Source organism: Capricornis sumatraensis, chromosome 19, assembly GCF_032405125.1.
Source record: "Capricornis sumatraensis isolate serow.1 chromosome 19, serow.2, whole genome shotgun sequence".
Taxonomy (NCBI): Eukaryota; Metazoa; Chordata; class Mammalia; order Artiodactyla; family Bovidae; genus Capricornis; species Capricornis sumatraensis.
Genome location: NC_091087.1, coordinates 76,550,122 through 76,570,745, shown reverse-complemented (window position 1 = coordinate 76,570,745; position 20,624 = coordinate 76,550,122). Strand labels below are relative to the sequence as shown.

The window sequence follows — 20,624 nt, the reverse complement described above, 5'->3', positions numbered from 1 at the left end:
CTGCAGCGACCAGTGCGCCTGCCGCCTGCCGGGAGGGGCTGTGGGAGCAGGCCCCACCCCAGCCGTCAGGCCCCTGCGGGGCACCCTGGGCTTGCTGCAGCCACGGTGGGGCTGCTCCGTTCGCCCTCAGCACCCAGTGGGCCCGCGCCTTCTGAAGCCGGGCAGTCTCGGTGATCACAGAAGTGACTTGGGGACAGCACTTTGACCTGCAGTGTGACCACTTTCGCGGTGTTTTGTGACAGTGCCAGCCCGCAACAGATGGGAGAAGTGTCTGTTCTGAGCTTGGCCTGTTTTTAATTGGGCCGTTCCGTCTTCTTGTTAAGTGGTAAAAGTCCTTTATGTGCTTCGCACACGAGTTTTTCATCGGCTCTATGATTTGCAACAACGTGTGCCCGTTCTGTGGGTCGACGGAGTGTGAAGCGAAGGGCCTAACCTTGAGGCTGTGCAGCCCGTTTGCTCCGTGTCGCCCACGCGTTTGTGTCAGTAACAGACATTGCCTGATTCGGTCCACACAGCAGAGGTTTATGAAGCTGGTGCTTCCGTCCAAGTTCTGCGATTTTAGTTCTAAGGCTGAGGTTTTGGTCACCTTGAGTTAGTGTTTGCGTCTGGTGTTCAGGTAAGGGCCCACCTGCACTCTTTTGCGTGTGGGCACCCATTTTCCCAGCGCCACTGCTGAGGAGGCCACTCATTCGTGGCGCCCTCTGGGCTCTCGCCTCCGCCTCCAGGCTCGCATCTGCCCTCTCGCTGGCATCACACTGGTTTGCTTGTTGCATCTTAGTAGCACGTTTTGAAATCAGGAAGTCTGACTCCTCCCGATTTGTTCTTCATTTTTAACACTGTTTTGTTGCCTGTTCTGAGTCCCTTGAATTTACAGACGAGTTTTAGGTTGAGTTTGTCAGTTTCTGCACAGAGCTCGCTGAGAACTGGACAGAGACCAGTGGCCTCTGTCGATGAGTCCGGGGACGGGGAGCAGCGGGCTCTGAGGATGAGTCCGGGGACGGGGGGCAGCGGGCTCTGAGGATGAGTCCGGGGACGGGGAGCAGTGGCCCCTGAGGATGAGTCCGGGGACGGGGAGCAGTGGCCCCTGAGGATGAGTCCGGGGACGGGGAGCAGCGGGCTCTGAGGATGAGTCCGGGGACGGGGGGCAGCGGGCTCTGAGGATGAGTCCGGGGACGGGGGGCAGCGGGCTCTGAGGATGAGTCTGGGGACGGGGAGCAGTGACCCCTGAGGATGAGTCTGGGGACGGGGGGCAGCGGGCTCTGTTGATGAGTCTGGGGACGGGGAGCAGCGGGCTCTGAGGATGAGTCTGGGGACGGGGGGCAGCGGGCTCTGAGGATGAGTCCGGGGACGGGGAGCAGCGGGCTCTGTCGATGAGTCCGGGGACGGGGGGCAGCGGGCTCTGAGGATGAGTCTGGGGACGGGGGGCAGCGGGCTCTGAGGATGAGTCTGGGGACGGGGGGCAGCGGGCTCTGAGGATGAGTCTGGGGACGGGGGGCAGCGGGCTCTGAGGATGAGTCCAGGGACGGGGGGCAGCGGGCTCTGAGGATGAGTCCGGGGACGGGGGGCAATGGCCTCTGAGGATGAGTCCGGGGACGGGGGGCAGCGGGCTCTGAGGATGAGTCCGGGGACGGGGGGCAGCGGGCTCTGAGGATGAGTCCGGGGACGGGGAGCAGCGGGCTCTGAGGATGAGTCTGGGGACGGGGAGCAGCGGGCTCTGAGGATGAGTCTGGGGACGGGGAGCAGCGGGCTCTGAGGATGAGTCCGCGGACGGGGAGCAGCGGGCTCTGAGGATGAGTCTGGGGAATGGTGCTCTGTTAACAAGGCGGAGTCTCCTCACCCCTGGTGCAGAGTGCCTTTCCATTGATTTAGGTCTTCCTTAACTTGTTCAAACAATTGTTGTGGTTTTCAAAGTATAAGTTTTTCGTCTTTGCAAATTTTTTTTAAATATTTCATCCTTTTGATGCTATTATAAATGGAATTGCTTTCTTTCTTTCATTTTCTGATTGTTTGTTGCCAGTGTATAGAAATATGATAGATATTTGTGTATTGATCTTGCAACCTGGAACCCTTGAAAATCCCACTTAACAGTTTTCAATGGATTTATGAGAATCTTCTATATATGAGATCATGACATCTGAAATAGATACAGCCTTGCTTCACTGTCTGATCTAGGCACCATTTAAATCCCTTCCCTGACAGTGCTGTCTAGACCCTCCAGCACCACACCACGTCCAGGAGTCTCGTTCCTGATTTGAGAGGACGCACCAAGCGCTCACAGCTAGGCACGACGTTGGCTGTGGTCGCTCAGGCAGGGCACCCCTGCTGGGGCGCCTCAGGCCTCTGTGAGCACCCTCTCAGGGACTTGCTGGCACCCGAGTGCCTCCCAACGGGATGTTTTGCCAGGCTGCGCAGCCCTCACCTGCACGCTGGGTGATACGGAGCACCCTTCCTTGCAGCCTGGCCTCCTTTCCATGGCTCTCGAGGACCTGCCTGGCTGCCCACTGCTGCTGCAGATGGTGCGGCCAGCACGCCCTCGGCCAGCCGCTCCCCAGTCCAGCGGGGCTTGACGGCTGTGTTGCTGATTACCGAGAGGGCGGGCAGTGGGCTTCTGATTACGACCCGTGCCAGAATGTGTTAGGGTTTCTGGTGAGCTTTTCCCAGCTTGATTCTTCTGTGTTTAGAGACAATATTCTGCAGGATTTCAGTCTTCTGAATGATTTGACTTCATGGTCCAACATTTGTCTGGTCGGTTACAATCGGTTTGGACGCGTGAAAAGAACTTGCGTCTACAGGGGGTGCGTGTGTGCACATCACTGGGGTCGTTCTTCCTGCCAGAGCCTGCTGATCCTGGCTCTGCTTGTCGCCTGTCGCTGCAGGAGCGTGTCACAGCCTCCGTGACGGCTGTGGATCTCTCCCTTTCTGCCGTAGTTTTGGTGGCCTTTGTTTTGCCTGTATAGACTGTGTGTATACAAATTTAGGGCACACAGATTTATGTATTTATTTAGGCCACATCGCGTGGCCTGAAGGGTCTTAGTCCTCTGACCAGGGATCGAACCCGGACCATGGTGTTGGAGGACTTCCCAGGTGGTGCTAGCAGTAAGGCACCCACCTGCCGATTCAGGAGACACGACACCGGGGTTCGAGCTCTGGGTTGGGAAGATCCCCTGGCGGAGGGCATGGCAACCCACTCCATGCCTGGAGGAGTGCATGGACAGAGGAGCCTGGCGGGCTACAGCCCGTGGGGCACACAGTGTTGGACTGAGTTAGCACGCACGAAGTTGGAAGCCTGCAGTCCTGTGTCTTAGGGGCTCCCTAGTGTTTCCAGAGCAGAGTTCTTCCTGCGGGTGGCCCACGCCTCCGCTGCTTGGGCAGTGCTCGGGCCTCACTCCCAGCCCCGCCGGCTGTCTTCTAGGTGGTACTGTCCTATAACCTTTCTTCCCTGCACCCACCTTTAAGACCGTCTGCATGTGAGGAACTTTATTCCCAGTGGAGAAGGGATCTATTTCCAAAAGCCCAAAGCGGGTTGTCCATCGGACCCAAATCAGTTGTAAAGAGTAGCGTTCGTGCAAACATATTCATGGAAGTAAAATGGTAAATCAGCGGTACAGAGAGAAATACCCCATCTGATTTTAAACACAGCTTCGTTTAAGAAGTCAAGCGGAGCTTGCGGGCTGCTGGGAACGGGGTCAGCGCAGTCTGAGGCTGGGCGAGCCTGCTCGGTGGTCGCCCTTGCCCCTTCCCCAGGGCTCCTGCCCAGGTCAATGCCCGGCACCCGGGGAGGGGCGGGCTCTGCCTCCGCCCGGCCGGGCAGCTGTCCCCTTCTGGCGTCAGCATCCTGTCCCTGCTGGACGGGGCTGTGGGGGCCGAGGGTGGCCGTGAGCTCCAGCCCCGACTCTGCTGCTCTTGTCCAGACCGGCTTCTTCCCGGCAGCCCCGCGCTGTCCTGCCCCTCAGCGCGCCTGCCGTGTGCCGGCCTTGCCTGTCCGTGGAGGTTTCCTGTGCTTTCCCCTCCGTCCGGGTGAGTCCCTGCTGACTGTGTGTCCTTGCTGGCATCTTCTGTCGCTTCTGCAGGAGAGGCACGGGCAGATTCTGTCTCCCGGACATTCTCTAAGAAGCATGACTGGCCTGCTTCTGGTGCGTCCGGGCCGCGCGTGACTGAAGGCCTGCGCGCCGCTCAGGGTGGAGCGCGCCGCTCGCACCGCAGGAAGCTCCTGCTCTCGGTTAGCTTTGCTCTCGTTTCGTGCCGTGAGTTCATCTTCGTAAACAGTGTTTACGGCCGTTTGCTGACTTACTCGTGCACCTCTTTCTCGGTCTGTTGGCACCTCCCCCGGGCCCAGGCTCTGGGGGTTTCCCGCACGGTCCTCATCGTGGTTGGTTGCCCCCTTCTCCGCCGCAGCTGCTCTGTCCTGCCATGGGGGTGTCCGGCACTCGCTCCCTGCCACCTGCCCCCAGCCTGTGGGTTGGGTTGGAATCTATGGATTCACCTTCCGTCGTTACTATTTATGTTCGGTTTTGGGTGCCTTTCTTAGGAAGAGAGAACTGTAGGAGAAACAGACGTCTGCGTCGTGGGCCTGCTCACTCGGGGTCCATGCTTCCTGCCCCCTCCCCGGAGGTCGGCACCCCAGGCCCCTCTCCTGGGCCCGCTCACTCGGGGTCCACGCCTCCTGCCCCCGCCCCGGAGGCCGGCACCCCAGGCCCCTCTCCTGGGCCCGCTCAATCGGGGTCCACGCCTCCTGCCCCCACCCCGGAGACCGGCGCCCCAGGCCCCTCTTGTGGGCTCGCCTCTGGTTTCGCTGGAAACGTGCTGAGCCCCGGTTGAGGTACCCCCATCTTCCCTCCAGGAGCCTGGCAGGGCTGGGGTGGGTGCCCGCGGAGGGTGGGCCAGGGTGTGCTGGGCGGCCAGTGCGGGGATGCGGTCCCGTCTGAGTCACCGTCTCACTGTTTCCTGACTTGGACCGTTGGGATTTTTCTCTCTCCTTGGAATTCTCAGATGCCTCAAGGCTGGTGCTTTTGTTACTGACCTGATGAACCCTTTCACGTGGGAGATGTTTCTCAGGGGAAGTTTTACTGTATTCTTTCTGGTTGTCTATTTTCCTTGGCATAACGTTATGTAAAGCATGTAACTGTACCACCCTTAGGTGAACTCCTGGGTTAGTGTGGGTGACTTAAGGTCTGAGCACACAGCATGGTCCAGCGTGTGTCCTGTGCCCGGAAAGCTCCCTCCTGCCGGTTAGTTTCCCGGCTTTCCTGCCGCAGAGGGCTGGAGCCCACGAGCAGCGCCCTTCGCGTGCGTGTCAGCGGTCTGTTTGCTCACAGAGCTTCATTTGTGAACGTGCCGCGTCCTCTTCCTGCCGCGGACACTTGGCAGTCCTTGTGGCTGCCGTGCATCCTCTGGCGGACTCGCCTCTCAGGACAGTGCCGCAGGTGGGGCCCTGGGGCATATGGCGTGCACGTCAGTCTGCAGTGGACGTGTCGGCCCCTGCGCTTGCTGGCCTTCCTGGGGGGCGTGCAGCGCTCAGGGGCCTTGCTCTGCTCTCCCTGGTGAGCAGTGAGATTAGCTGCTTTTGCTTGGTCCTCTCTGAGCTGCCTGTTGCGTCTTTTGTACAAGTTGGTTTTTTTTAGCCGAGTTTCCGTTTTCTTATTGATCTGTAAGCTTCCTTATAAGTTTGGGTTCAGGTCTTCTGATGCATGTCGTATTTTGAGTCTTTCCCCCAGTAGATGGCTTTTCACTTTCTTAAAGTCCTGATGAAAAGAAATTTCTTAATTTTAAGAGTCCCTATGTATCCGTTTTCATATTTAGGGGGTTTCGTGGCCTAAGATCTTAATTCTTGGGACTTCCCTCGGGACTCCCAATGCAGGGGACCTGGGTTCGATCCTTCATCACAGAACTAAGGTCCCATGTGCTGCAACTAAGATTGGATGCGGCCAGATAACAAATGATAAAGCTTAAACAGATGTTAATTCTTGTCCATCCTAAGGTCTGAAGATACCCTTCTGTGTTTCCGCTTAGGAGCTTTATTGTTGTATATTTTGCATTTAAGTTTGTGACCTGCCTCAAATCAGGTTTTTATATCTGGTATGAAGCAGAGGTTGAGGCTTGCGTTTTCCAGTTCCATTATCTCTTGGCTGAAGCGTAGCTGGCCCGCAGTGTCTCTTGGCTGAAGCGTAGCTGGCCCGCAGTGTCGCGCCGACCTCCGCTGTACAGCAGTGGGGTCAGTGTATCCTCCCATTCTGTAGGTTGCCTTTTTTTTTTTTAATGGTTTCCTTTGCTGTGCAAAAGCTTTTGAATTTGATTAGGTCCCGTTTGTGTATTTTTGTCTCTATTGCCTTGGGAGACTGACCTGAGAACATAGGTAAGGTGTTTTTTTTTGCATGATGTGAGGATGTGTGCTGAGGTCATTGACTGACATGTGACTGTCCGACTTTCCCGGCACCACTTGCAGAAGGGACTGTCTTTTTCCCATTTTGTGCTCTTGCCCCCGTAGCTGAAGAGCAATGGCCCCTGAGCGTGGGGGCCTCTTTCCGGGCCTCCGCTCTGCCCCACTGGTCTGGCGCCTGTCTCTGCAGCGGTGCCACACCGCTCTGGTCACTGCAGCTCTGTCATGCCGCCGGAAGTCTGGTGAGGGAGTTAGGCCTCCCGCACTGTCCCGCTCCACACCCCGCCTCAGGATTCGCAATTCTCGGTCTTCATGGTTCCTTGTAAGATTTCGTATTATTTGTTCTAGTTCTGTGAAAAATGTCACGGATATTTTCATAGGGATTGAACTGAGTCTGCGGATTGCTTTGGATGTTGCCATTTTAACAATATTCTTCCAATCCAGAAGCATAAGGTATCTTCCCGTTTCTTTGAATCGCCTTTAATTTACTTTATTAATGCTTTATAATTCTGAACAAATAAGTCACCTCCTTGGCCAGGTTTTTTCCTAGGTATATATATTTGGTGCTGTTTTAAAAGGTATTGGTTTTTTTTACATTCCCTTTCTGATATCTCATTGTTAGTGTAAAGAAATGCAGCTGATGTTTGAATGTTAACGTCGTATCCTGCTACTTTGCTAAATCCATTCAGATCTAGAGTCCTTAGGGCTTTTTGTTAACATGTACGGAGTCATGTCATCTGCAAATAGTGACAGTCTTACCCTTTACCTTCCGGTTTGAATGCCTTTTCCTTCTCTTTCTTGTCTGATTGCTGTGGCTAAAACTTCAATACTGTGGTGAATAGGCGTGGTGGGAGTGGGTGTCCTTGTCTTCTGCGAGAGTCTAGTAGGAAGGCTCTCAGCTTCTCACCGTTGGGTGTTATATAGGCTGTGGGTTTCCATAAATGGCCTTTACCATGTTGAGATGTGTTCCCGCCATTCCCCCTTTGGTAACAATTTTTTGTCATGAATGAATATTGAACTCTGTCAAATGCTTCTTCTGCGTCTCCTGAGATGATCATGTGGGTCTTGGCTTTTCTTGGTGTGGTTTATCACATCGATGGATTTGCAAGCATTGAGCCATCCTTGTGGAACTGGGACGAACCCTGCTTGGTTGTGCTGTGCAATCTTGCGTCTGTGTTGCTGAATTTGGTTTGCTAATATTTTGTTGAGAATTTCCGTATCTATATTCAAAGGCACCAGCCTGCGATTTCCTTTCTCGTGGTGTCTGTGCCTGATTTTGGTGTTAGGGTGATGCCGGCCTCATAGAATGTCTGTGGGAGTGTTCCCTGCTCTTCAGGCTTTCGGGTGAGATGCGACACGTCAGCGTAGTCAGTTCTTTTTTGTATGTTTGGTAGAGTTCTCACCTGTGCAGCCGTCCGGTCCTGCACTTCTGTTTGTAGGGAGGGTTGGTTGGTTTGTTTGCTTTGCAGATTCTGTTCCACTTCCCTTGATCGAGTCTGTTCGCATCACCTGTTTCTTGTTGGTTCAGCTTTGGTGGGCTGCGTGTTTCTGGCTCCCCTCTCCTCCGCAGTCGGGCCTGCTGGCATCCGCTTGGGCACGACGCCCTCCTCGGTCCTGGGCGCTCTCCTCGGTCCTGGACTTCTGTGAGAGTCCTATTTCATTTCTTATTTCATTTATTCAGCTTCTCTTTTCTTCTTGGTGAGCCTAGCTAATGGTTTGCCAATTTTGTTTACTCTTTCAAACCAAGAATCGTCTCCTGGTTTTATTGATTTTTTTTTTTCTATTTTCAAAAAACGTCTAGTTTATTTCCTTTCTGCTTCCTTCAGGTTTTACTGGTTTCTCTTCTGTCTTAGGTCGTGAGTTAGGTTGTTTACTCGGGATCTCTCTTGTTTTTGCATGGAGGCCTCTGTCCCAATTGTTTACTCGGGATCCCTCGTTTTTGCATGGAGGCCTCCGTCCTGAGGAACTTGCCTCTTAGAATTAAGTTGCTTTCGTGCTTCCCATAGACTTTGTGTCCGATCCCTGGATCAGGAAGATCCCTGGAGAACGAAATGGCGACCCACTGCAGTGTTCTCACCCAGGAAGTCCCGTGGGCAGAGGAGCTTGGCAGGCTGCTGGCCATGAAGCCACCAGGAGGCAGGCGTGGCTCGGTGGCGACGCAGCAGGCAGGCCTGCACGCTTGTGGCGCTCAGCTGCCCCTCGCCTCAAGGCGCTTGGAGCGTGCTGGCTGGTCTCCACGTGGGGGTGCTTCCTCATTGCTTTTCTCGTGGTGATTCCTGGTTTCATGCCATTGTGCTCAGAGGAGATGCTTGAGAGGACTTCTGTGTCTTACGTTTGTTGAGGTTAGTTTCGTGCCCCAGTATGTGGTTAGTCCGAGAGAATGTTCCTTGTGTGCTTGAAAAGAATGTGTATTCTGGTGTTTTTTTTGGATGAATGTTGGGACCATATCAGTTGGGTCTCACTGTCCTGCGGTATCACGCAGGCCTCTGTCGCCTCCTGGTTTTTTTGGATGAATGTCGGGAACATATCAGCTGAGCCTCACTGTTCCGGGGTGTCGCACAGGCCTCTGTTGCCTTCTGTTTTTTTTGCATGAATGTCGTGACCATCTCAGCCGAGTCTCACTGTTCCGCGGTGTCACGCAGGCCTCTGTCGCCTTCCTGACTCTCGGGGGGCCGTTTGTCGGTGTCAGTGGACTGGTAAAGTCTTCTGTTCTTGCTCCCTTACGTCTGTTCAGTTCAGTCGCTCAGCCGCGTCCGACTCTTTGCGACCCCATGGACTGCAGCACGCCAGGCCTCCCTGTCCATCACCAACTCCGGGAGTTTACTCAAACTCATGTCCATCGAGTTGGTGATTCTGTCTAACCATCCCATCTTATCCTCTGCCGCCCTCTTCTCCTGCCCTCAGCCTTTCCCAGCATCAGGGTCTTTTCCAGTGAGTCAGCTCTTTGCATCAAGTGGCCACAGTATTGGAGCTTCAGCTTCAGCCTCAGTCCTTCCAATGAGTATTCAGGACTGATTTCCTTTAGGATGGACTGGTTGGATCTCCTTGCAGTCCAAGGGACTCTCAAGGGTCTCCTCTAGAACCACAGCTTGAAAGCATCACTTCTTTGTTGCTCAGTCTTCTTTATGGTCCGACTCTTATTTCTGTGCATGGCCACTGGAAGAACCGCGACTTTGACTGTACAGACCTTTGTCAGCAAAGTGATGTGATGTCTCTGCCTTTTAATGCATTGCCCAGGTTTGCCACAGCTTCCCTTCCAAGGAGCAGGTGTTGTGCGTCCACGGGTACAGTCACCCCCGCAGTGATCTTGGAGCCCAAGAAAATAAAGCCTGTCGCTGTTGCACTTTTTCGCCTTCTCTTTGCCATGAAGTGATGGGACTGGAGGCCAGGACCTTAGTTTTTCGAATGCTGAGTTTTAAGGCAGCTTTTTCACTTCCTTCTTTCGCTGTCATGAAGAGGCTCTTTAGTTCTGCTTCACTTTTTTACACTTAGAGTGGTATCATCTGCATATCTGAGGTTGTTAATATTTCTCCTGGCAATCTTGTGAGTCAAGATTGTGAGTCAGTGACCATCTAAACAGTGAGACTCGGCTGAGATGGTCACGACATCCAGTTTGTGAGTCATCCAGCCTGGCATTTCCCATGATGTACTCTGCATCTAAGCTAAATAAGCAGGGTGACAACATACAGCCTTGTCATACTCCTTTCTCAATTTTGAACCAGCCCATTGTTGAGTGTCTGGCTCTAACTGTTCCTTCTCGACTTGCATACAGGTCAGGTGGTCTGGTATTCCCATCTCGTGAAGAATGTTCCACAGTGTGCTGCGATCCACACGAAGGCTTTAGCATAGTCAGTGAAGCAGAAGCAGATGTTTTCTGGAATTCCCTTGCTTTTCCTGTGATCTAGCAGATGCTTGCAGTTTGGTCTCTGGCTCCTCCGCCTCTTCTAAACCCAACTTGCAAGTCTGCGTGGCTCTAGTCTCTGGAATTCCACGAGGCAGTGCTGTCCCTTTCCCGGCGGTTCCGTCGAGTCTTGGGTGGTAGGATCTGGATCTGGGGTATTAGGTCCATACTGCTGTCAGTCTCCAAATAAACCAGCCAGCTCTCTCACCAGCAAAGCGAGTGTCCTCGGGAGTGGCAGAGGACACGCTGTGGCCGGCTGGCCGTGGGCGGGCCCTGCAGGCAGCAGAGGAGCCTCACCGGACGGACAGGAGGAGGAGGAGGTTGGGGTCTCTGAGGGTCCGTTGAGGACAGCGAGGGTCGTGTGGCGGCTGCTGCCCCTTGACCAGGCCCCCTTCCCCGTCGCGGGGCCAGCGGCTTCCTGCCCGGGGTGTACGGCGAGCGTGCGGGGGGCCTGTGCGGGAGAGCGCCCCTGCGGGGCTCCGCCCCGTCCCCCGCAGCTCCCCTGCTCGTTTGCACGCCTGGCGGGACTGTTAGCTCTTTCTGTGGTGTCGCCTGTCCTAATCACAGGCCCTCTTCACCTGGCTGACCCTCCGTGCCTGGAGGTCTGCCTGTCTGGCCAGCTGCGTGCCTCCCTCTGGGGCCTGCCCCCTGGAAGCCGCCCTTCTCCTCTGGGGGCGGCCCTTCCTCCTGCTCCTAGCCCTCTTTCTAAATCTTCACCTGTGCCCACTCTGTGGTTCGGTTATTTCTGAGTTTTTACAAAATGCTCAGTGATCACATTTTTAATTTTTCAAGGACTGTGTCTCTTGATTGCAGCCTATTCGTACGTCCTGTGTGTTGACACCTTTCCAGTGCTGTGAGACTGTAATGGAGCTCGGGGCGCTCGCTTCTCTTAGCAGTCTGCCAGTGGAGCCTGGCGCTTCTTCCTCTCTCTCCACAGTGGCGTTTTCTACACAGGTTGGGTGATTCTCAGTTGTCGGTCCATGTTTATACGAATGTGGGTCTTAAGCTGGCCTCTTTACACCTGTAGCCCCCCCAGGGCACCCATTGGCTTCTTGGTGCCCTTGGATCTGATCACGGGCGTGGTTTCTTGCGTGTTGCCACGTGGGACGGGTGTGACATGCTTGTTCACCCTGATTGGGTGCCGGGCGAGAGGAGGCTTCTGGGCCAAGCCCTGTAGCAATACGGCTCCGCTTCTTAAGCCGCTGGGTCAGGCCCTCCCCAGGGTGCTGGCCGGCCCTCGCGCTGTGTCCACGTTTGCGCTCTCTGCTGTCTCCATTGTTCTGGGAGGAAGCTGGTCAGGCGCCGTCTTGAAGGGAGAGGCAGGCCTTAGTTTCTCAAAGTGTCAAAAGTTTGAAGACAATCTGTGTGCTAGTGAGCTGACTTTTTGCGTTCATTCATTATCCTTAGGAGAGTAAGCTGTGGCTGGTTAATTGGGAGTCTGTTTTGCATAAGCCTGCGTTTACCGATACCTTTGTGCTGTTAGAGACTGCACACACGCCTGCGTCGTGTGCCTTGTTCAGTGCCCAACGTGCATGAGTTAAAAACTCACCTGGGGGCTGGGACTAACCTCTCATGGCTACAGGGCTTCTTTTTTGGCTGATGGAATGTACCAAAGTGGTAATGGTCGAACAACTCTTGTGACTGTACTAACCACTCCATGGGACAACTTAAGTGGGTAAACTTTACAGTGTGTGAACTATAGAGCAATGAAGATGTGCTAAGATAACTTGCCGCGATAATTTCAAGCCCCCCACCCAGCTGCTGGGGGACCCTGGCCCGTGGTGTGTGGGGCTGAGCTGGGTCCTGGGCTCTGTGAGCGCCCTCCGGAAAGGACCTTCCTCTCCCTGGGTTGGCGGAGCCCCTGGGCGCACTGGGCTGCGGGGCAGACCGTGCTTATCCACCTGACATCCTGGCCGCACGCGCTGTGATGGGGAGCAGCGACCCGCCCTCCTCTCTCTGCAGACGGTCAGGATGTTGGCTGTGCCCTGGCCTCGGCTCTGGGACCGTGACCGTGATCCTGCCTCAGTTCAGCCTGACCAGAGGCCTCCGAGCTGCGCAGCTCCAGGCAGGCTCTGTTGGAGGTCGCGGGGGTAGGGCCGCAGGGGCCAGGGCACTCACGGGACATGCCGACTGCTAGGTGCCAGCCCGCCCACCTGTTCCCCTGGCGCTGGCTCCCTGGGCACCCCCCTTTGGCCAGGGGTCGGTCTGAGCCCACAGCCCTTGGCCACAGGAGCAGCAGAATCAGCTCCTAGCTCTGTGGGGGAGGTGCAGGCCGCTGGCGCAGTGTTGAGTGGAGGAGAAGGAGTGGGCCTGGGGCCGGAGGATGCTGGGCGGGCTGCGCGCGCCCCAGCCCCTGGCTCCCGTGAGGCTTGCCGGTTGCAGGGGGCACGTCTGCCTCCCCCTCGGCGCCCCTGCAGCCTGCTCCCGTGACCCCCAGGAGGGCTGTGCTCCAGGCAGAGGCGTGCGTGCAGACTTGGTCCTGGCCGGCCTGGGCGCACCAGCCTGGGCGGAGGCTGGTGTGGGGCCCGTGGGGAAGGCTGGGTGGGCGCGGGCGGCAGGGCCTGGGCGCTCAGGCTCGGGGGGGGGGCCTTTGCGGTGGAGCGAGTGGACTCGGGGCCGTGTCAGTGTTCAGCGCCAGGCGGCCGGCTTACCCGCAGCCCTTCCCAGACTCGGTGAGCGCGGGGCCTTGGGAAGGGCTCTGCCTCCGGCTGACCTGCTCCCACTCCACCCTGGAGGGAACTCGCACCCCGTGTCCACACATATCATTTTACTGGAAGCCCTGTGAAAACGGAACGTTTTGCAGAGCGTGAAAGCAAACGGGTAACCTTGACGCTCTGCCTTAAGTCGCCGAGGCAGTCACGTGACGCCGACAGTGCTAGTGAGCGGCCGGCTCGCCTGTTAGGACCCGCGGTAACGTGTTGTGTTGTGTCCTAGGGAGGCGCCAGATCCACCACCTGGGGAACCAGCTGCAGCTGAACCAGCACTGCCTGGACACCGCGTTCAACTTCTTCAAGATGGCCGTGAGCAAGCACCTGACCCGCGGCCGGCGGACGGCGCACGTGGTGGCGGCCTGCCTCTACCTGGTGTGCCGCACGGAGGGCACCCCGCGTATCCTTCGCTGCCCGGCCTCCCGGCGCCGGCCGCGCCTGTCTCTGCTCGCGGGCCGCCCCGCTGACCTGGCTTCTTTCTGGCCTCCTCTTCCCCGTTGTCCACGTGCTTCCCTTTCGCTCTGGGAGAGCTTGTCTCGCAGCCGGGCCTCCGCCTCCGCTCTCCGGGTGGGAGCTGGGGCAGCGGTGTGTCCCCGGGCCCTTCCTGGGGCGGGGCTGCCGCATCCCGTGCAGGAGCCCCGGCCTCTCTGCCCCTCCTCGCGCGCCGTTTCCCTCCGTGTGGTCGCCGCAGCCTTCCCCGCGCGTAGGTGGCCCGGCTGCGGCCCGGCCCTGAGCCGGGAATGCGCGAGGGGCCCTGGAGGCTGCAGGGGGCCGACCCTCAGTATCGGAGCCTCGCGTTAAAGTGTCTGAATCCTGGGGCGGCATCGCTTCAGCAGGAAAGAACCCCCGTTGCTGGAAAGGATGACGCGCTGCGCCCAGAGGCCCACGAGGTGGCGCAGTGGAGCTCCGGCCGCGGCCCGCGGCGCAGCCGCCCGCCCCGCCCCCGGCGCAGCCGCCCGCCCCGCCCCGCGGCGCAGCCGCCCGCCCCGCCCGGAGCGCACCCGCCCCGCCCCCGGAGCGCACCCGCCCCGCCCCCGGCGCAGCCGCCCGCCCCGCCCCCGGCACAGCCGCCCGCCCCGCCCCCGGCGCGCACCCGCCCTCCTCCCCGGTGGGGGCGCCGCCGGCGCCGCCGCGGGAGGAGCGGCGATCCTGGTCCCCGGGGCCGTGGGGGCGGGGGAGCGCGAGCACCCCTGCCGCCCGCCCCCTGCCCACCGCTGCCCACCACCCTGGCCCAGGATTGGAGCCTGGCGGGCCCCGCAGTGGATGGACCAGAGGCCCGGGCACCTGGGAGCGCTGCCCGGCGGAGGGGCCCGCACCAGAGCCCACGCCGTGGGGGGCCCTGAACCCAAACCGTGCGGACGGGCCCCCCAGAGGCTGAGAGCTGCGCGCGGCTGCCAGGGCCGGGGGTGCTGACCGAGGCTGGGGAGGGGTGATGGTCTGCAGCTCTGTAAATGGGCTGAGAGCCTTGCGCATGTGCGTTTTTGGCCCTACCCTTGGCCTGGAAGAGCTGCTAACCTCAGCACGGTGGACTGCAGTGTGTGGGGACAGCGCTTCAGTCCGTCTGCCTGCCCTCGGTCCCCTTGGGAGGGCCGTTTTGGGGGCGGCCAGAGGGCACAGGTGTGGCCAGCTCCCTGAGCTTCCCTGGTGGCTGGCCCTCTGGGCCCTGTCCTCCAGCCGGTGTCCTGGCGACCTGGACAGGCCTCGGCTCCCTGCCCTGCAGCCCACCCGCCCTGCTGCTGGCTCGCTCTGCCCTGCCTGGCACAGCCGCCTTGTTTTCCAGATGAATTCCAAGCCCCTAGACCATATTCGAAGACTTCCCTCTCTTCTCCTCGCCCCAGACTGCCCTCCACGCTCCCCCGACTCCCTCTCTCTGACCTGCCTTTTAGACCGTCTGTCCTTGGGTGGGCGTGTTTGGCAGAAACTTCCAGGCTCTAAGGGGCTTCCCTGGTAGCTTAGCTGGTAAAGAATCCGCCTGCAATGCAGGAGACCCCAGTTCGATTCCTGGGTCAGGACGATCCCCTGGAGAAGGGACAGGCTGCCCACTCCAGTGTTCTGGCCTGGAGAATGCCATATTATGGTATTGTCCATGGGGTCGCAAAGAGTCAGACGTGCCTGGGAGGCTTCCACTCACCCTCCTGTCCAGGCTGAGGGTGGACGCCGCGCCCCCACCCAGGTGACCTGGCCACTGTCTCCCTCAGCTGTGTGTCCGACGCTCGCGCGGCTTTTGTGACACACATCCACTGGAGGTGTGTAGTCCTTGGTGTTTACTGGGCTCCAGCTGAGCGGCCAGCAGGCCTGTGTGTGAGCAGGTGAGCCCAGTGCCCTCAGTCCCAAGGCTGCTGACCCCGTCCCCCCTGCTCAGCCTTTAGACCTTCTCCCCCAGGCTTCTGACCCCAGGTCTTGCTCAAGGGGCTTCCGATCTGCAGACCTGGGGTGAGGTGCTTCCACACTGAGCCTCTGCCCCTCCCCAGGCTCCCCGCGATCCTCTGTCTCGGAGGACAGTCCCGTGAAGACCCAGTTCTCCCCAGCCCACCACTGCCTGCTTCCCTCTGCCGGCCCCCCACCCCTCAACCACTCGCCTCCCCAAGGGCAACCAAAGAATTTAAAAGATCTTAAGTAACTTGATTATTAGGGCAGCAGCAAAACCGAGAGGAGAGTGGACAGACGTGAAACCCCCGTCCACACCCGCGCGCAGCTCCCCGGCGTGGATGGCCTCCACCAAGGCAGTCGTTTGCCCCCAGTGGTGAGCCCATCGTGACACCTCACTGCCTCCCAGACCGCATGGTCTCTGCCGGGGCTCACGTCCTGTGGATTCGGCAGACGCACAGAGAGAGGGTGGTCCAGACAGGGCCGCAGTGGCTGGTGAGCGTTTGCCAGGAGGCGCTCGGCATGCGGAGTTGCAGGCTGAGCTGAGAGAAGCGCACGGCCCAGTAGGGCCGCAGTGGCTGGTGAGCGTTTGCCAGGAGGCGCTCGACATGCGGAGTTGCAGGCTGAGCTGAGAGAAGCGCACGGCCCAGTAGGGCCGCAGTGGCTGGTGAGCGTTTGCCAGGAGGCGCTCGGCATGCGGAGTTGCAGGCTGAGCTGAGAGAAGCGCACAGCCCAGTGCCCGTCGCCCGGGGCCTTGGCACTCAGACCTGCCGCTCAGCGTGTCCTGCCTGCCCACGTCTGATGATGCCAACTGGGGCCGCTCCCTGGGGTCCAGCAGGCACGCCCTGGGCTGTGTGTCGGCTGGAAAAGAGCCTCCCATCTTGCTGCTTTCTGCCCCCGGCAGCGTCGTTTTCAGTTCCCCGAGCAGGGACTGACCCTGGGCTGTGGCAGTGAGCGCGTGGAGTCCTGACCGCTGAGCTCGCAGGGAGCTCCCTGGGCTTCATCTTCTGTAAAGAGACTTCTCGATTCCCATGACGTCCCAGCTGTCCATCCTCTCCTTAACGATGAACGGTTTGTGTTCCGTTGAAGAGAGCGTAGCCTAGTCCTGGAAGTGCTCCCTGCTGGAAGCTCTTGGTTTTGTGTTTCCCGCTGGAGTTGAGGGCCTCTGGTCCCGCATCTGCTGTGAGGAGAGGGTCAGAGTTTGCTGCTTCCCCTGGGTGTCCAGTCGGAGTGCCGTCTGCCGCAGGCCGGCCCTCCCCGCACACAGTGCTGGCACCACTTCCAGCTCGTGTGGGGTCTGTTGCTGCCGTCTCGGACCCCTCGTGTGGGTCCGTTGGTGCCAAGACCAGGCGACTTTCCGTGGCTGGTTTGTGACCCGTCTCAGAGCCTGCAGCGTGAGACCCTGAAGCCCAGCGCTCTCCTGCCTTGGAGGCGTCTGGCTGTGTGCGGTGCTGTTTCTCTCGACACGTTTTCGAATCAGATCGTGCGTTTCTGTGGGGAAGAAAGAAAGAAAACAGCTTCTGGGACTCCAACTGGGGTTTGTGGATCAACTTGGGTGCAGCTGACACTCACGGACAGCAGCGACTCTTCCAGTCAGCGACTGCCCCTTATTTCCCGTGGCTGTCCGCCACCTTCTGTCATTCTTGAGGAGGAGGTCTTAACTTGCGTTTGTTGGATTTATTCCTCGGTATTTGTGTGTCGAGCTAAGGGAAACAGTATCTTTCGCTCCCAGTGCACAAAAGTAGAGTGGTGTGCGGAAAACGCGGAGTTCAGTGACGAATCTTAGGCGTTGAACTTGGGGAGCGTGCCCAGCTGTGTCTGCCGCCGCCGCCAGCCGCTCAGCCGTCTGAGGCCCGCCTCGGTGCCCCGTGGTGTAAGGCGTGAGGGGGCATCCCCGCCTCTGGAGGCGTTTGCAGCGCTTTGCCGCAGACGCCGGCCCTGGGCTCCCTGTCCAGGCCTTTATGCGCCTTTATCTGGTACCAGGTTGGGCGTCTCCTTTCTCCTGGTCACTGGGAGCTCTTACGTGAGGGGTGCTGGCTCGTCTGTGTATTCATCGGTATGCGCATCACGTGCCGTAATTTTTCCCCTTAATCTGCACTGAGGTGAAGCACACTGACTTTTTATTTTTCGGCTGTGCCTCGCGGCGTTCAGGATCTTCGCTCCCTTCCAGCTTTGCTTGGTTGTGCTTTGCGAGGCCTTTGTCCGGTTACTTCAGGAACCAGAGCACAGGAGTCGGGTCACCCTTGACACCCTGTTTCCCTCTGTCTGCGGCGCTTGTAGTGACGGCCCTCTGTCACGTCTTGCGTTTGTGATTTTGCCATTTTTCTTCTTTTGTCTGTGTTGCTAGGGGCTTGCCAGCTTTCTTAGTCTTCTTCTTGGTGACGGCTTTGTTGAGATGAAATCCACGCGGTGAGCTGTGGAAGTCAGTGGCATTCGGTCACGCTCACGCAGCGTGGGGCCGTCACCACAGTCGGTGGGAGGCCAGTGGCGCCTCAGAAGGCACTTGGGCCCCGGCAAGCGGCAGCCCGCTCCCTGTTGCTCTCCGTCTGCCCGTCGCCTTTCCCTGCACACCACCGCTGGAGCTCCGTGTTTAGCTTGAGAGGCGCTGCGGCCTGGTCTCCAGGCGCTGGACTGTGTTGCGTCCGCCCCCGCCGTGCAGGGCGGCTCCGGTTTCTCTGCCGCCTCGTGGCGCGCTCTCAGTTTTCTCAAAAGATCCGCTCTCTGGCTTTCTTCATCTGTAGTGTGCATTTATTTTTTATTTCTTTGATTTCTGCTTGTTATTTCCTTCCACTTTCTTTGGGTTTAGTTGCCGTGTTCCAGCTTCCTAGGTTCTTAATTTCCATCTCTCTGCTTCCCTGCCGCCAGCACTGGGGGCTGTGACTCTTTCCCGGCAGGTTGAGTGGCTTCACACTCTCTTGCTGCGTTCTGTGATCGGTCCAGAGCGTTTTCTGGTTCCCATTTTCGCCTCTTTGAGCCGACATCGAGCCACGTCTGCGAGTGCGCCCGCTGCTTTGGAACCCGCTGCGGGTTTCCTGGCGCACTCTGTGCCATCGCTGTCTCCTGTGGGTCCCGTGTGGCCAGGCGGCAGGCACTGACGCATCCCCTCTCCCGGGTCTGGGACCTGACTTCCAGCTCAGCGCGCCGTCTGTTCTGGTGGCCGTGCCACGGGCACTTCAAAGGAGTGGGTATCTGCAGCCGTCGGGCGGAGCGGTCTAAATGTCCGTCCGGTCAAGTCGGTTAGTCGCGTTCACATCAGCCTTGCCGGTTTTTCTGTCCCCTTGTTCTAAAGGAAGAGTGTGAAACTCCTGCCGCAGGTGAGGACTGACATACTTTTCCTTTTTATCTCGTTGGGTCCGCATTGTATTCTGATGCCGTGTTTGGAGGGTACAGATTCGGTGTCCTGTATCTTCCTGGTGGGAGTGAGGCCGGCCGTCGTGAAGCGCCCGTCTCTCAGTTCAGTTCAGTTCAGTCGTGTCCGACTCTCTGCGACCCCATGAATCGCAGCACGCCAGGCCTCCCTGTCCATCACCATCTCCCCGAGTTCACTCAGACTCACGTCCATCGAGTCCGTGATGCCATCCGGCCGTCTCACGCGCCCGTCTCTGTCGCCACGCTTCCCCTTAGGCCCTCCTGTGTCGGGCGTTGGTGCAGCGAGACCCGCTTCCCTGTGCTGAGGGTGCGCACAGTCTGTCTTTTCCCGTATCTTAACGGTCAGTCCTCGCTGCGTCTGAGGCATGTCGTTCACAAGCAGCATGTGGCTGGCTGTCTGTCCTGAGGCGGACTCAGGCCCCCTTGCCTGTGCGCAGTAAAGCCCCCCACGGCCCCTGGCTGTGGTGCAGGAAGGGCAGCGGGCGGGCTTCGCGGCCCCCTGTCGGTGGTGATGGGCATCGGCCCGCACCGTTGCCGCTTTTGCCTTTGTTCCAGAGTTTGACTCTGATGTACTTAGATGTGGTTTCTTTGGTACTTGTCTAGCTCCTGGAATCTGAGCCTTCTGTCTGTTTGGGGAGAGTCTTGGGTGGCGTCTTTCTAAGCGCAGTCTCCCCTCTTCTGGCCCCGCTCCCTTTCCGGGGCTCCGGTGGTTGCTGTTCAGCCGCTCAGTTGTGTCTGATGCTTTGTGACCCCGTGGAGTTCGGCAGGCCGGCCTCCCTGTCCTTCCCTATCTCCCAGAGTTTGCTCAAACTCACGTCCATTGAGTCAGTGATGCCATCCAGCCATCTCATCCTCTGTTGCCCCCTTCTCCTCCTGCCCTCAATCTTTCCCAGCATCAGGGGCTTTTCCAGTGAGTTGTCTCTTCACATCAGGTGGCAAACGTATTAGAGCTTCAGTATCAGTATCAGTTCTTCCAATGAATATTCAGGACTGATTTCCTCTAGGATTGACTGGTCTGATGTCTTTGCAGTCCAAGGGACTCTCAAGAGTCTTCTCCAGCTCCACAATTTGAAAGCAGCAATTCTTCGGTGCTCAGCTTTCTTTATAGTCCCAACTCTCACATCCATACGTGAGTCCTAGAAAAACTGTAGCTTTGACTGTACAGACCTTGTTGGCAAACCGATGTCTCTGCTTTTTAATATGCTGTCTAGGCTTTGTCGTAGCTTTTCTTCCAAGGAGCAAGGACCCCGGTCACATGCACGTCAGACCCTTTCCTCGCATCTCAGCTTGTGCTTTGTATTTTCCATGTTTTTCTCTTCTTCTCCCTGAACTTTGTCCCACGACGTATCCTGAGTTCCTTCATCCTCTCTCTGCTGTGTGTCACTGGATGTTAAACCAGTCTATTAACTTCCTAACTTCCGTGATGGTTTTCCATTAGATTATTTTATTAGATTCCAGTTCTTTGGTAAGATCTTCCATCTCTGGAGTTATATGAAAGTCTTTAATAGTAACTCCAACAGTGGGATCACTGAGGGATCTGCTTTTGTTGTCTGAGTTTTCTTTCGGTATTAGAGATCTGCTTCTGTCTGTTATCACACTCGTGTGTGCGTTAGTTGCTGAGCCGTGCCTGCCTCTTTGTGACCCCGTGGACTGTAGCCCACCAGGCTCCTCTGTCCATGGAATCCTCCAGGCAAGAACACTGGAGAGGGTAGCCATTCCTTCTCCTGAGGATGTTCCCGACCCAGGGGTCAAACGCAGGCCTCCTGCACTGCAGGTGGAATCTGCACCGCCTGAGTCACCAGGGAAAGTTCACAGAGTTGCTGGATATAGTGTTTGGAAGCTGGTGGCAGCTGTGGGTGTTTCTCGCCCGGAAGGGCTGCCGTTCGCTCTGGCAGGCAGGGAG

General features: G+C 57.9%; 1 protein-coding gene across 2 annotated transcripts in view; it reads left to right on the top strand.

Moving 5' to 3' along the window:
• Positions 1–20,624, top strand: part of BRF1 (BRF1 general transcription factor IIIB subunit) — a 58,371-nt gene that overhangs the window by 7,134 nt on the left and 30,613 nt on the right. For both annotated transcript variants that reach the window (XM_068991525.1, XM_068991524.1), the window contains one exon: positions 13,212–13,385. In XM_068991525.1, coding sequence (XP_068847626.1) covers positions 13,212–13,385 — 174 coding nt within the window. The remainder of the gene's footprint in view (positions 1–13,211; positions 13,386–20,624) is intronic.